Source organism: Dermacentor silvarum, chromosome 10 (genome assembly GCF_013339745.2).
Source record: "Dermacentor silvarum isolate Dsil-2018 chromosome 10, BIME_Dsil_1.4, whole genome shotgun sequence".
Classification (NCBI taxonomy): domain Eukaryota; kingdom Metazoa; phylum Arthropoda; class Arachnida; order Ixodida; family Ixodidae; genus Dermacentor; species Dermacentor silvarum.
The window spans coordinates 62,798,959-62,812,384 of NC_051163.1; the positions used below are offsets into that span (position 1 = coordinate 62,798,959).

Here is a 13,426-nt window from a genome sequence, read left to right on the forward strand (position 1 = left end):
GACTTACCCCACATGTGCAGCAACGTTGGCTTGATTTACATGCACCGATACTATGGCCAAATCGCCAGCAATTGCGACATTGAAGCGGACGCGGTGCAAGTGGATCTACTCTGAATATAAGGGGCCATATTTTGATCACTGATGGGCAGGAAGTGCCAACAAAAGTGGCTATCACTGATTCTGTTGGTACTCTGGTATTGTCCAACACTCTATTGCATCAATACACGGCAATCACTCCAGCTGCAGATAACTTTTCTAATGTTTCTGTCGGGGTAAGACTTGAGTCGACACCTCGTACTACTCCCTTGGTGCACGCGAGGTGAGTAGGGATAAATGCACTCACCGGAATGGCAGCGAAAGATGTGCACTTGAGTAAGTCCGCAACACATGTCTGGTCTGGCGACCTACAAAGAATGCCTCTCCGGTCGAACTGCCTTACGTCCGAAATGGTCTGGTACAATGGAGTAGCAGCATGAAGATCCTCCTGGGTAGCCTGAGGATTGTTCAGTTTAATGAAGCCTCCACTCGCTGGAACGATTGCCACGTGGATACTGGGAACGATTGCCACGGCGATCCATGGCTTCGGATAACTTCAGCGCACCGCTGGCGCCGCCCAATCTCTGAGGCCATACTAATAGAGGTGTAAACTTCTTTGTGTCTGTTATGGCAAGTGCTAATACCGTTTTATTGCGATAGCAATTATATGGACACTCAAAAGCAGATTTCTGCCGTCGGCGTCGCCGTCGCGGTCGCCGTCGCCGTGAGGTTCCGTATGACGTCAATGGAGATGAAATCGTCGCCGCGCGCTGCCGAACGCTGTATGTGCGAGTGAAAGGGCGCGAGGGACGCGCTCTTTCACGGGGAGTGAACGCACGGCGGAGAACAAACGCGCGTTCTGCGCCGTGCTTGCTTAAGGGCTGCAGAAGTAGGCGTCTCTTTCCTCCTTTACAATCACCATATATGTAGAGCAAACGCGCCTTCTTCCGACGCGCGAGAGGCCGTGGGGGAGGGGGGAGGGGGAGAGAAGGGAGGCGACGTTTAGCTGCGGCACCAAGTGCCTATTTATATCAGAGGCTCCGGCAACAGTCACCAACGCCGCAGGCATTTTGAGCGAACGCGGGCAAAACGCCGACGGTGTCGACAACAGTTCTGCGCGTTGCCGGTGCTGCTGCATGTCCAAGTTTATACAGCTGATAAAGCTAAAAACATTACTCCGTATAGCTCTCTACAAATTTGCTATCGCAATTGATGCTTCGCCTTTCAGGTGAAACTGCGACAACATTTTTTTGCGTCTTCAGGCAGTTCATATCACTGTTGCCTTTGTCGACTTCCGCCTCTTTCCCGCCCTCGTTGACGTCTATACGACATCGTCGGTCATCAGTAGCCATAGCGACTCAAGTGTCGTCGTCAACCATGACGTATTCGTCAGCCGTAGCACCCGCTGTTGTGTTGTGCTTTGAGTTGAGAGATTTCTGGACCTGTTCAGCAGGAATAAAAATCACAGCATATCCACGGGGTGAATGATGATGAGTGGGCGAAGCTCCGGAGGGAATCATCGGATCTCCCGCTTAAGGGGACGCTAGCCCAACGCGTTAGAAACGTGCAGTACTCTCTAGTAAGGGGGAGCGGCCACAGCGTCTTACGCAGCCATTTACACATGCCGGAACGTGCACCGCGTTTGCCGACGCCATCACATGACTGCTGAGAGAGTATACCCCCGTATTCATAAACGCTCCTCGACTTGAACTTGACTTGCCACCGCCTTGGGCAGCGCGTTCGAAACGCGTTGAAGGTAAGGCGGAGAGGCCACAGCGTCTTACACCAGCTTCTTACACGGGCCGTAACGCGCTAGCACAAACGCGTTAGAAACGCGCTAGAAACGCGGCCTTTCGTTAATGTTGGGTATTTATTGCCATCGTGGTGCGTGTGTCTATGTGCGCTTCGTGGCGTAGTGGGATAACGCCGCGCGGTCGGAAGCGAGGGGTCCCTGGTTCGATTCCGCGCTACGGACACAACTTCGGAATTTTTTTTCTCATTTTTCTCAGACTAATTACACACTACTACTACGACGACGGGGACGGAACGGGTGCCGCTATAAGGAGCTTCGCTCCTAAAATGCTCGCTGCGACTTGCACGCTTTTCAAGCACATCGTTAGTCCTAGCGCCGACCACAGCTCAGTGGCGGCTGCGCAGGGCAGTACGTGGCAGCGCGGCTATAGGTGAATCCGTTGTAAAGGAACAAATCAGCCGTCGGGTACACCTAAATTATTTGTAGTGGTCTTCGTAGTAGAGGTGTTCGCATGAAAGGTCGGAGCAGCTCTGGGACTCAACGGAATACTTCGTTGGAGTGGTACGCTTCGTTGTAATGGCGTTCGGTGCGGAAGCATTCCGCTCTATTGCGTTATAAGTGGAGCGATTCCCAGTGATTATAAGTGCACGTGGGCAGAAACATACAATGTTTTACAAAAACTGTCATATGGGTATAGAAAAATGTTATTTATTGAGTATTTGGAAATATAGAGCGTAATAAATTAATAAAAGCCACCAAAACGTCTGAAAGCCAGAAGGAGGAAGGTTGGGCAGAAGCGTACGTATATACTGAGGTCAATACACTTGCCAGGAACGCGCGAGCGCGCGCTCCGGACTGCGTTGGCGACATTAGTGTTATAACATATTTGTACGAAACCGGTTGTGTATGAGACCGTATGCACAGCTAATTTTACGAGACGCGTGGTCGGAGCGCTGGCAGCCATGCGCTCCGAGTATCGCGTTGAAATCTCGACTTCTGTACGACCCATCATTCCTATTGTATAGACAGCTGAAGGTTCGCAGCACCAGTGCTCACTCTAGTTATGTATATAGGAAACTATATATATATATATATATATATATATATATATATATATATATATATATATATATATATATAATACGCACTGTTATTAATCGCCGCTGCTCACCATCGCAATGAACCTCCAACCACAGGCCAAAATGGCAAACGCGCCATCGTAGAGCCGAAGAAAACGAAGCACGAGAAGTCACGAGAAGTCACGAGGCACGCGCTTTAACCTGCTCGTGAACAAGAAGAACCCGACGCCATCGCTGAAGACAGGAACACAGCAAGTGCCTGAGCAAGGTGAGCATGAAAGGCCCCACTGCGTATTATTTCCATGTGCCGTCTTTTCGGTGTTTTTATTCCCGTTCTAAACTAGCTGTTCTAGAAGAGGCGACAGTGCGAGTTCGCAACGGGAACGAAAACAGAGAGTCAACAAATTGTCAGCTTCATAGCTTTTGACTTGCTGTCGTCGCGTGAGGCGCACTATCGCTCCTGGGCCGGTATTTTGTAGCGATGCGTTATGCTTTATTCTATACTAGTCTGATCATCCATCACTCACGGCCGAATGATAGCGTTGATAACGTGAGCGGACCGTCGCTTTGACCACTGACCAAGCGCGAAAAGGCATTAACATCGGAAAGGCATCGCTACAAAATACCGGCCCTGGTGTGACGTTGGGTACCGGTAACGGCCTTGACTTGGGGTAGTCAGGACATGTTGTTCTTACCAGGTTAGGTTAGGATAAGTTATAGGCAGACTTGATGGGTTTCCACGCATTGTCGATTTTCCAATATGCGAGCTGCGTGGTCACGTGTTAGATGCAAGCCAACAAACCGCCACAGCGTGCAACGTTTGTTCAGCGCTGCTCTGCTGGCACAGTCGGCATGTGCATAAGGATATAGCTACGTACAGCTGTTGCTGACAATCGAAACCACGCGAAAAGCGCTAAACAACGCAAGTGCACCGACGATAAAGCGCTGTTCTTTGTCTCCTTCTTAGCGCTGTTTTCATTTCCAGTTTTACCGTGTAATCCACGTCAACGCTCTCTTTCAATCCACTTCAATGTCCCTTGTGTGTCTCGGCAGCTTAAGAAAAAAGCTTTTGATGGTTGAGTCTCCTAATTCAAGCGTTGTAAACGTGTTGTTTCTTACGGTATCTTTTGCTGGCTGTTGTGGATCGAGCTGTACAGACCGCTGTGACACGCGACTTCTTTGGCTGGGTGAAACGGAGCGCTCGAAATGTGTTTGGCTGATTCCATCCGTGCCATCGGATCTGGTCGAGAGAACTTGGAGACGTTCCGACCGTCTCGTCGCAGTGTCTCCGAGGTCTCCTCTTGCTGCAAACACGTGATACCCGCCACCACTTCCGTTTGCTGAAAGGTGAAGCCGAAACTTGGCATTTTGTTTTTTTGCTCGGGTCTGCGTTTCAGTCACGTAATTGCGGAAGTTCCACATGGATCCGATTCTGTCGCCCTAGGTGTGCTTGGCTGAGGTGCTCTGCCTCTGTCGGAGAGCGGCACCAGCTCGGGCGCCTCCGCGCCAGAGCATTGGAGCGACTATGCAAACGAAGATACCAAAAGTAATTTGCCAAGGCATACACGCACGAGATCATGTAGTGTGAGCAAAAATGATAAACGCGGCTGCAATGCAATTCCACTCCACCTGAAAGCTGGGGAAGTGCGGAGCAGTGATGCGCCGGTGTTTTCCTTGTGTTCAATATTGTTATATCCTGTGATTATCTTGTGTCGATGCTCTCGACAGCTGGCGAGCAGCTTGTGTTTGGGCCTTCACGATGTTGGGATTAGGTTGCCTGCGCTGGCTATCAACTTCAGCTTCTCGGACGCGTACTGCTTGATCAGCCCTGTCTTTCACGGGCGAGCGCCCACTGTCGCTCCAAGCGTGCTTGCTGCTCGGCATCCATGGCGGGAAAGAGCGTCCCGCAGCTCGGGAACGGCTTTTCTAGGCTCGCTCTTCCTCTCTTGCCAGATGTCGCGCGCTGATTGGACGCTGGAGGGGCGGCGCGGTGAGCGGAATCCTTCCACATGTGGGGGGATGGCGCCCTCTCTTACGCTGCGCTGGTACCATTCGGGCGTGTTAGAAGCGATTTTAACAAATTTCTGTTAATTAATTCGATTATTTGATGAGTATTCCTGTATTTTGTATTATTCTTATTCTAGATAGTGTAAATTTACGTGGTTTCGCGCTGGTATTAGCATGTTTTGACTGTCTTTTGCGCTTGTGTTTTCCGAGAGTGGCGACATGACAGATTAGACGTCGACAGCCCGGGCACCTAAAGTGCTCCACACTTAAAACGCTATACGCACAACGTAAAATATCAAGGGGCGCCAGCTGAGAAACCGCAGCAAGGCAAGTGAGTTATTGTGGTTCTTTAAGCGTTGCATTAAACCAAACCTCATTACATCAAACATATCTAAACATAACCTAGCCTAACATAATTCTAATTGTCCGCTATTGTTCTTGTGTTACGCCAAAAAACTTTGCAATTGGCTTTGCCGTTGTGTGTATGAAAGGCAAAAAAAAAAAAAAAGAAACCAGTCGTTGCCTGCTTTTTTCCAGCTGGCGCTATTATTCCAACGAGCATGTAGGAGAACATGTTGAAGTACACAATCTCGTACGCACAGAAATATAATGAACCAGCTTACAACGGCTAACCGCTTATCTCGCGCGTGAGATAAAAGTGAAATTTCTTTTTTTTCTTGCAAACCGGAATGTGATGCGTTGCTGTTAGCCATAGCTCATCCAAACACACCTATGCTCTAATAGTTGTTACATGATGGACATGTTGCCCTGCATCTTGACAGTCTGTACGGCATACATTAGGCATAAGGATGACACTCAGCAACGTACAACAGCAATTTCGCTCTTGGTGTAGCCTCGCAAGATAAGCTGTCTGCCATCTGATGCGGTTGTCTACTGTGCGCGGCTGGCCGATGACCAGCCATGCGCGGGCAGCTCAAGGTGCGCTTTCGCCGCGATGTGCTCATTTGAAAGCTTTCCTCGGCGAACACAAGGTAGGTCTCCGCGTGACGCTTGTTTCATGCTGTCATAGATTTTTTTAGCATTCGCAATAACTCCTACCGTGCAAGTAAGCCTCCAGATAACTTTCCGCACTGGTTTGTTGTCGAAGTTATGTATAGGACAGCGTTACAGCAATGCACTTGAGACAGGGCAGATTGTTTACTACCGTGGAAGATTCGCGATAAAGTAGTAACTCCGAAGGCAATAGGTAGAGTGAAAGAGATTAATTTAAGCGCGCACGAACATGTTTATCAGCACACTTGGTGCTTCAGGTTTAGAATTTACGTTTAGAATGGCTCTAAACCTGTGTTCTACTCTAAGGGGAGTTACTCCACAGAAATAAGTTTGCAAAACTAGCGCAATCGTTTAAATCATAAACGTAAGGCAAGGAATGTTGAAAGCATGATGTTACAATGAGAAAGCTACTTGTAAACTTTTTCTGAATGAGCCAGCTCTGCAACTACGCAGCAATGCGACTCAAAAGCAATAGTTTGCGATGGTAGGTAGTACAAAGGATCAAGAGAACTCCACCGCAAGCTTAAGAGGCGCATTGGTAATTTGCATGCGAAGTTCGATTTTCAGCCGTTTATTTCTCTGAGGCCATATTTTGTCAGTGAAAGGCTCGATCAGGCTTGATATATATATCACTGGTTTTGTGATCTACTGTTTCTCTTGCTTGTCTTTCTTGCCCTATTATCCTTAGGAAGTGTCGTTTATACCGACAAGTGCCTACCTCTACGCAACGCTAGCACTGTCCGCAGCCGGTATTTCGACTACTCTACAAAAGTGTGATTGTCACTTTACGTGGTTCGTCATTGATCAGAATTTCGGGCCAAAATTAACGCGTATTCTACAATGAGGGTTTACCATTATATTTATCGTAGTACCGCCCATCCATGACACGTAGTGCGAATGGATGACATTCCATGATGCTTGGGTAAAATGCCAATGCAAAACACGGGACACAAAGTGCCGATGAGGACAGTCTACAAGGACAACGCTTGCCCTATACTCGCCCCTTTCACTGTCCTGCATTTTACATCTGCGTAGCAGCAGAGCACCGACGCCTGTTCTTGTGACTGATTTACACGCTGCGCAAATGCGATCGCAGGACGCAGACAAGGAATTTCTGGCTGACGGAGCCGCACTCTCAGAGTACGGAGCAGCGGACGGTTTTTACACGCACCGGGCTCTGTGTGATCGCCCTGGTGGTGATGAAGGCAATCATGGTAGTCATGTTCAGCCGCAGCCACCAAAAGTTGCCGCAGCGGCTACGAGGGTGCGCCAGCGCGGCCGAGCGCTCGACGCCTCGGTCCGCGCAACTGTGCAACACTACCTCGAGTCGCAGGTTGCCGCAGCGGCTACGAGGGTGCGCCAGCGCGGCCGAGCGCTCGACGCCTCGGTCCGCGCAACTGTGCAACACTACCTCGAGTCGCAGGTTGCCGCAGCGGCTACGAGGGTGCGCCAGCGCGGCCGAGCGCTCGACGCCTCGGTCCGCGCAACTGTGCAACACTACCTCGAGTCGCAGGTTGCCGCAGCGGCTACGAGGGTGCGCCAGCGCGGCCGAGCGCTCGACGCCTCGGTCCGCGCAACTGTGCAACACTACCTCGAGTCGCAGGTTGCCGCAGCGGCTACGAGGGTGCGCCAGCGCGGCCGAGCGCTCAACGCCTCGGTCCGCGCAACTGTGCAACACTACCTCGAGTCGCAGGTTGCCGCAGCGGCTACGAGGGTGCGCCAGCGCGGCCGAGCGCTCGACGCCTCGGTCCGCGCAACTGTGCAACACTACCTCGAGTCGCAGGTTGCCGCAGCGGCTACGAGGGTGCGCCAGCGCGGCCGAGCGCTCGACGCCTCGGTCCGCGCAACTGTGCAACACTACCTCGAGTCGCAGGTTGCCGCAGCGGCTACGAGGGTGCGCCAGCGCGGCCGAGTGCTCGACGCCTCGGGCCGCGCAACTGTGCAACACTACCTCGAGTCGCAGGTTGCCGCAGCGGCTACGAGGGTGCGCCAGCGCGGCCGAGTGCTCGACGCCTCGGGCCGCGCAACTGTGCAACACTACCTCGAGTCGCAGGTTGCCGCAGCGGCTACGAGGGTGCGCCAGCGCGGCCGAGCGCTCAACGCCTCGGTCCGCGCAACTGTGCAACACTACCTCGAGTCGCAGGTTGCCGCAGCGGCTACGAGGGTGCGCCAGCGCGGCCGAGCGCTCGACGCCTCGGGCCGCGCAACTGTGCAACACTACCTCGAGTCGCAGGTTGCCGCAGCGGCTACGAGGGTGCGCCAGCGCGGCCGAGCGCTCAACGCCTCGGTCCGCGCAACTGTGCAACACTACCTCGAGTCGCAGGTTGCCGCAGCGGCTACGAGGGTGCGCCAGCGCGGCCGAGCGCTCGACGCCTCGGTCCGCGCAACTGTGCAACACTACCTCGAGTCGCAGGTTGCCGCAGCGGCTACGAGGGTGCGCCAGCGCGGCCGAGCGCTCGACGCCTCGGGCCGCGCAACTGTGCAACACTACCTCGAGTCGCAGGTTGCCGCAGCGGCTACGAGGGTGCGCCAGCGCGGCCGAGCGCTCGACGCCTCGGGCCGCGCAACTGTGCAACACTACCTTGAGTCGCAGGTTGCCGCAGCGGCTACGAGGGTGCGCCAGCGCGGCCGAGCGCTCGACGCCTCGGTCCGCGCAACTGTGCAACACTACCTCGAGTCGCAGGTTGCCGCAGCGGCTACGAGGGTGCGCCAGCGCGGCCGAGTGCTCGACGCCTCGGGCCGCGCAACTGTGCAACACTACCTCGAGTCGCAGGTTGCCGCAGCGGCTACGAGGGTGCGCCAGCGCGGCCGAGTGCTCGACGCCTCGGTCCGCGCAACTGTGCAACACTACCTCGAGTCGCAGGTTGCCGCAGCGGCTACGAGGGTGCGCCAGCGCGGCCGAGTGCTCGACGCCTCGGTCCGCGCAACTGTGCAACACTACCTCGAGTCGCAGGTTGCCGCAGCGGCTACGAGGGTGCGCCAGCGCGGCCGAGCGCTCAACGCCTCGGTCCGCGCAACTGTGCAACACTACCTCGAGTCGCAGGTTGCCGCAGCGGCTACGAGGGTGCGCCAGCGCGGCCGAGCGCTCGACGCCTCGGTCCGCGCAACTGTGCAACACTACCTCGAGTCGCAGGTTGCCGCAGCGGCTACGAGGGTGCGCCAGCGCGGCCGAGTGCTCGACGCCTCGGGCCGCGCAACTGTGCAACACTACCTCGAGTCGCAGGTTGCCGCAGCGGCTACGAGGGTGCGCCAGCGCGGCCGAGCGCTCGACGCCTCGGTCCGCGCAACTGTGCAACACTACCTCGAGTCGCAGGTTGGCGCAGCGGCTACGAGGGGATACCCATGCGGCCAAGCGCTTTACGCCACGGTCTACGAAATTTTCCATACTGCCTCACGTTACGTGGCTGCAACACTACCCAAGGCGAGTGTATTATTGGTTAACCTCAAACTGTTCAGGGCAGCTTCCATATTTTTATGTCGGAGTCATTAATGGTGTCTTGTTCTGGTCGTTTGAGAGTAACCTGGCAACCTTACAATGCCATGTATGTATTATTGCGTTCAGCGCGACAATTGGATAATAAGCAGACTGTCATTGTTATCGTAGACGTGATTGCGCACGCTACAACCGTTTTTGTCTAGTAATAAAGCACAGTCGCTGCGTCCCATAGCGTTTCCAATTTCCTGTGCGCTGTGAAACGACCATTGTAAGAAACATTTTAAAAAATTCGTCGGCCCTTCCACTTCGTTAAGATTGACCACCACAACAAATGGAGGGTATACGTACCCATTCACAGCGCTGAACGCAAGCAGTTCTTCCTTGATGACGATACCTTACACCTACTGCAAACTATAATTCCACCAAGGTGTTCCTCACTAGAAGCGTAATGTTCATTCAACACTTCCAAGGCATTGGGTCGCTGTTCGTCGGAGCGGATCCCACTGATGAGGGACAAGCTGTTGTCGAACCACAAACTTGCGTTCGATGTCTCGAGTTTGCTCGGCGGCGTGGTTAGCAGCATCCGCCCACCCATTACCTCTTGCGATTCTTCAAAATTAAATTGCTTCAAAATTAAATCTGTCCTTCACGTAAGACAATGAATGGCTCCTGCCGCCCCCGTAAACGCGGCTTCTCCATTACGACGACAGCAGAGAAGTGAAATTCTACGCTGGAATGATGAGCGGCAACGCAGCCAGCTGTGGAAAACGACGACGACGATAGCCAGAGCTATGGCACGAGCGTGTTCGCGCGGTTGAGCCGAGCGGCGCCAACGTTGCACCTGTGGAAGAAGACGACGACGCTCGAGCCATTGCTGATGATGATAGTTCCTGCGAACAGGCGGACGTGCAGGCTAGCCATAGGCAAGCTTCGCTTGTAAAGAAACGCAACAATAGTATAATGACAAATATAGGGGCACAAAATAGTGGGCACCCGAACGCGCTAGTGGGTGTGAATATTACTTCAATTAATAACAGTAGTACTATTACTTTTTTAATCTAATAGTAGTTGGGTGATCAACTGTAATACTAATGCCTGTCAAGAACTACGATTTCTACAGGTACTCTGCAGAAAGTACCAATATTACCTATAACTCATGTGACTTTACCGCAACTGCCAAGCTCAATACTGTAAACATCTACCGAGGCAACTACAACTAGGAATGCTAGGAAAACTAGGAATACCGCTACTAGGGTGCTACTACTATAATAAAGATATATAAAACGCTTACTGCTACCCGTAGTATGCTGAAATTGATGCACAGTGTCCGAACAATGAACGTGATCGAACAAGTACGAGAATAAGCTGGTGCTTATTCACCTCCTCCTCTGGCATTGAGGGATCGAGGGGAAAAGTGACTTGCGCAACGGCGTTGAGATAAGCAGTTGGTGCCCTGATGAACAAAGGTCACGTTGTCTAAACGTTGACTGGTGTAACACTCCTTATCTGCGTTTATATATACATGAATGCGACAGAAGTGTCACACATACTTTCAAGCGTATCGCATCTCGTGTAAGGGTAATTCGCTAGAAAAGCGCATTACATCAAATGCACTCAGCAGGGGTAGTTTGACAAGCAGAATGCCAATTTCACCGGCGCGTGTAAACAGGAGGCTGTCGCATCAGGAATTATGGGAAAGCATTCGCTGCGGGACGACAACCGGCCAACCATCCAGCGACTGCCGCTGCCGCACTGTGGGATAACGAAACAAGAATGGAGGCTTCCGAAGCGAGCCACACGGTATCTTAGGCGCAAGCGTAGATGCACCGCCAATCAAGTCGGCCAGGTTATGTTTGCAGCCGAGAGGGAGAAGGAAGGCGCGTGGAGGTGGAGAATCGCCGCGTTCGCATCCTTTTCGTTTTCGCTTCGACACCGCGTAGCTCGCTGTGCATGTTCGCAGCGTCCATGAATAAACATTATACTCGCAATGCACAAAAAGCGAATACCACCCATACGCTTGCGCGTTAGCCCACGTTCACAAAGTGAAAGGTCACTTCTGTTCACTGCTTAGTTCATTGCGCGTGTTCAAACAGTGTCGTCTTCGTCAATAATAAATTACAATAACATCGGGGAGTTGCTTGATTCGTGACACTAACGTATAGCCAAGTCTGCTTTGACGAGCTAGAAACCGAGACGGCCGTGCTCGGCGATCACTGGGCTAGCAACTGTCGCGGACACACGCGAATTAATTTCGATATCCTGATACAATACGGTACGTTTCCACAAAATAAACATCGCGCACATACATGCGCGCACGCGAACAAATGATAGAGAACCTGACGCAATGTCGCCGACAAGACAGGCTTATCGAAAGTGAGAGTGCTAACCTTGAAATATGACACTAGGGGGCGTTAGTCTTCTGGAAGAGAAGAGCTTGGTGGTGTAACCCACCACCCCATTTCAATGGGGACGCTCATAGCATCCGTCCGTCCGCCCATCCATCGATGAAAATGCTCATTCGTGTAAACGCTGGCGTGCGAGTGTATGCGATACGATAAATTAATACGATACGCTTCTACCGTATCCATGTAAACGCGGCTCCTCTAGAGCTGCTATTCACTTCAAGCTGCATCTTCTTGTGAACTTCCAATTGGTTTAGACTCGGACTGGAATTAGTGCAAATCCTACGAATTTTTCACCAGTCTAAGCTCGAAACATGAAGAGGACTATGGAAAGAACTCAGGACCAAATATTTAGGACCAAAGTAGTATCCGTGAAACAAGGCAGAGAGTAACAACGCTATTATATAAAAGCGTACTGTGCACCACACGAGCGATTTGCTTCTTCGCGTGTTTGACAAATACTTTGCAGTGTGCATCAAGTGAAGTTAGCCCTAAGTTACGGCTTGTCTCACGGGTAGCGGCAGTCTCATTATGACGATGTGTGCACTCAGAGGAAAAATTAATTCCTAACTCAAAACTGCAGCATATGGCTACGGTACCGAACAAAGCTCTAGCCAGCAGGCCCCAACAGCAGCTAGATTGTTCTCTTGCTCATACTCTAAGTAGGCTGTTAGGGTGGGTCTACTGCTGCGTCTCCTTTCGGTAGTTTTACGTGCCAAAACCACTTCTGATTATGAGGCACGCCGTAGTGGAGAGCTCCGGATTAATTTTGATCACCTGGGGTTTTTTAACGTGGGTCTACTGTACCTAATTATTAGCACTGCCTACAAAAGTAGCCATACTGAGCTCTGCCACACTCAAAAGTGCCATTCAAGACACTGCCAAATGCCACAACCTTGTCACAGTCTGCCATGTTCACGTTTTGAGCCAATCAAAGAAGCCTCAGAAGCCCTATGAGCCAATAGGTAAAAACATACTTGCCACCATTTAAAACTGGCAAGATTCGGCAGTTAGGCGGAATTTTGACAGCGTCTACAGCCGAAGAGGAAACCAGCGATGCAGGTGCGTGTATACGCAAGGAAAGTGGACAGGGGGATAGCCTGGCACTGATCACAACTTCTCTTATGTGCGTGTCTCCATCACTGGTTTCTTCTTCGCAAGTTTGTACTAACTCGTAAAGCAAGAAACTCTGCTGAAGTTATGCAGTGCTGGTGTCTGAATCCACGCTGCAGCGCTAGGTTCCTCTGTGTAGCGGAAACCAATCTCGAAGGCCATGCTTCTGCTGGCTGCGTGTGCCGGAAGCACTTTCGGCAGCGAGAAATACGTCACTGTTCCACGCTACAGGGCATCCGCTATAGCGTCCTCATTCTCGAACGCAGGAGGCGCTCGGCAGTGGCGACAACCCGTGCGACAACCTGTACGAGCACGTGTGCTCGGGGTGGCTACCAGCAGCTCTTGGTCATCAGCACGCACGACCAGAAGGGGACGCTGCTTAAGCTACACGCGTACTGAGCGTTCAAGTAGGTAGCAGAGTGGACGGTCTTTGTGGCTCCCTACTATGCAATAACAGGACAAGATTGCGCGCCAACACATTTGCCCTTCTCCCTGCTTCTCTCGCACATTTGCCCCACCCTCACTCGTCGTGTTAAGGATAGAGAGCTTTAGCTTGCCGTTACCACGTCCTGTTTCTGCGCTAACA

At 52.1% G+C, this 13,426-nt stretch overlaps 1 protein-coding gene across 1 annotated transcript; it reads left to right on the plus strand.

The window, feature by feature from the left end:
- The first annotated feature begins 5,564 nt into the window (after positions 1–5,564).
- On the plus strand, positions 5,565–13,223 carry LOC125941025 (uncharacterized abhydrolase domain-containing protein DDB_G0269086-like). Its single transcript, XM_049657929.1, has 5 exons — positions 5,565–5,867; positions 6,986–7,762; positions 8,483–8,953; positions 9,023–9,202; positions 13,107–13,223. The coding sequence occupies exons 1-5, from the start codon at positions 5,757–5,759 to the stop codon at positions 13,221–13,223; spliced, it is 1,656 nt and encodes a 551-aa protein (XP_049513886.1). The 5' UTR covers positions 5,565–5,756.
- Positions 13,224–13,426: the final 203 nt, after the last annotated feature.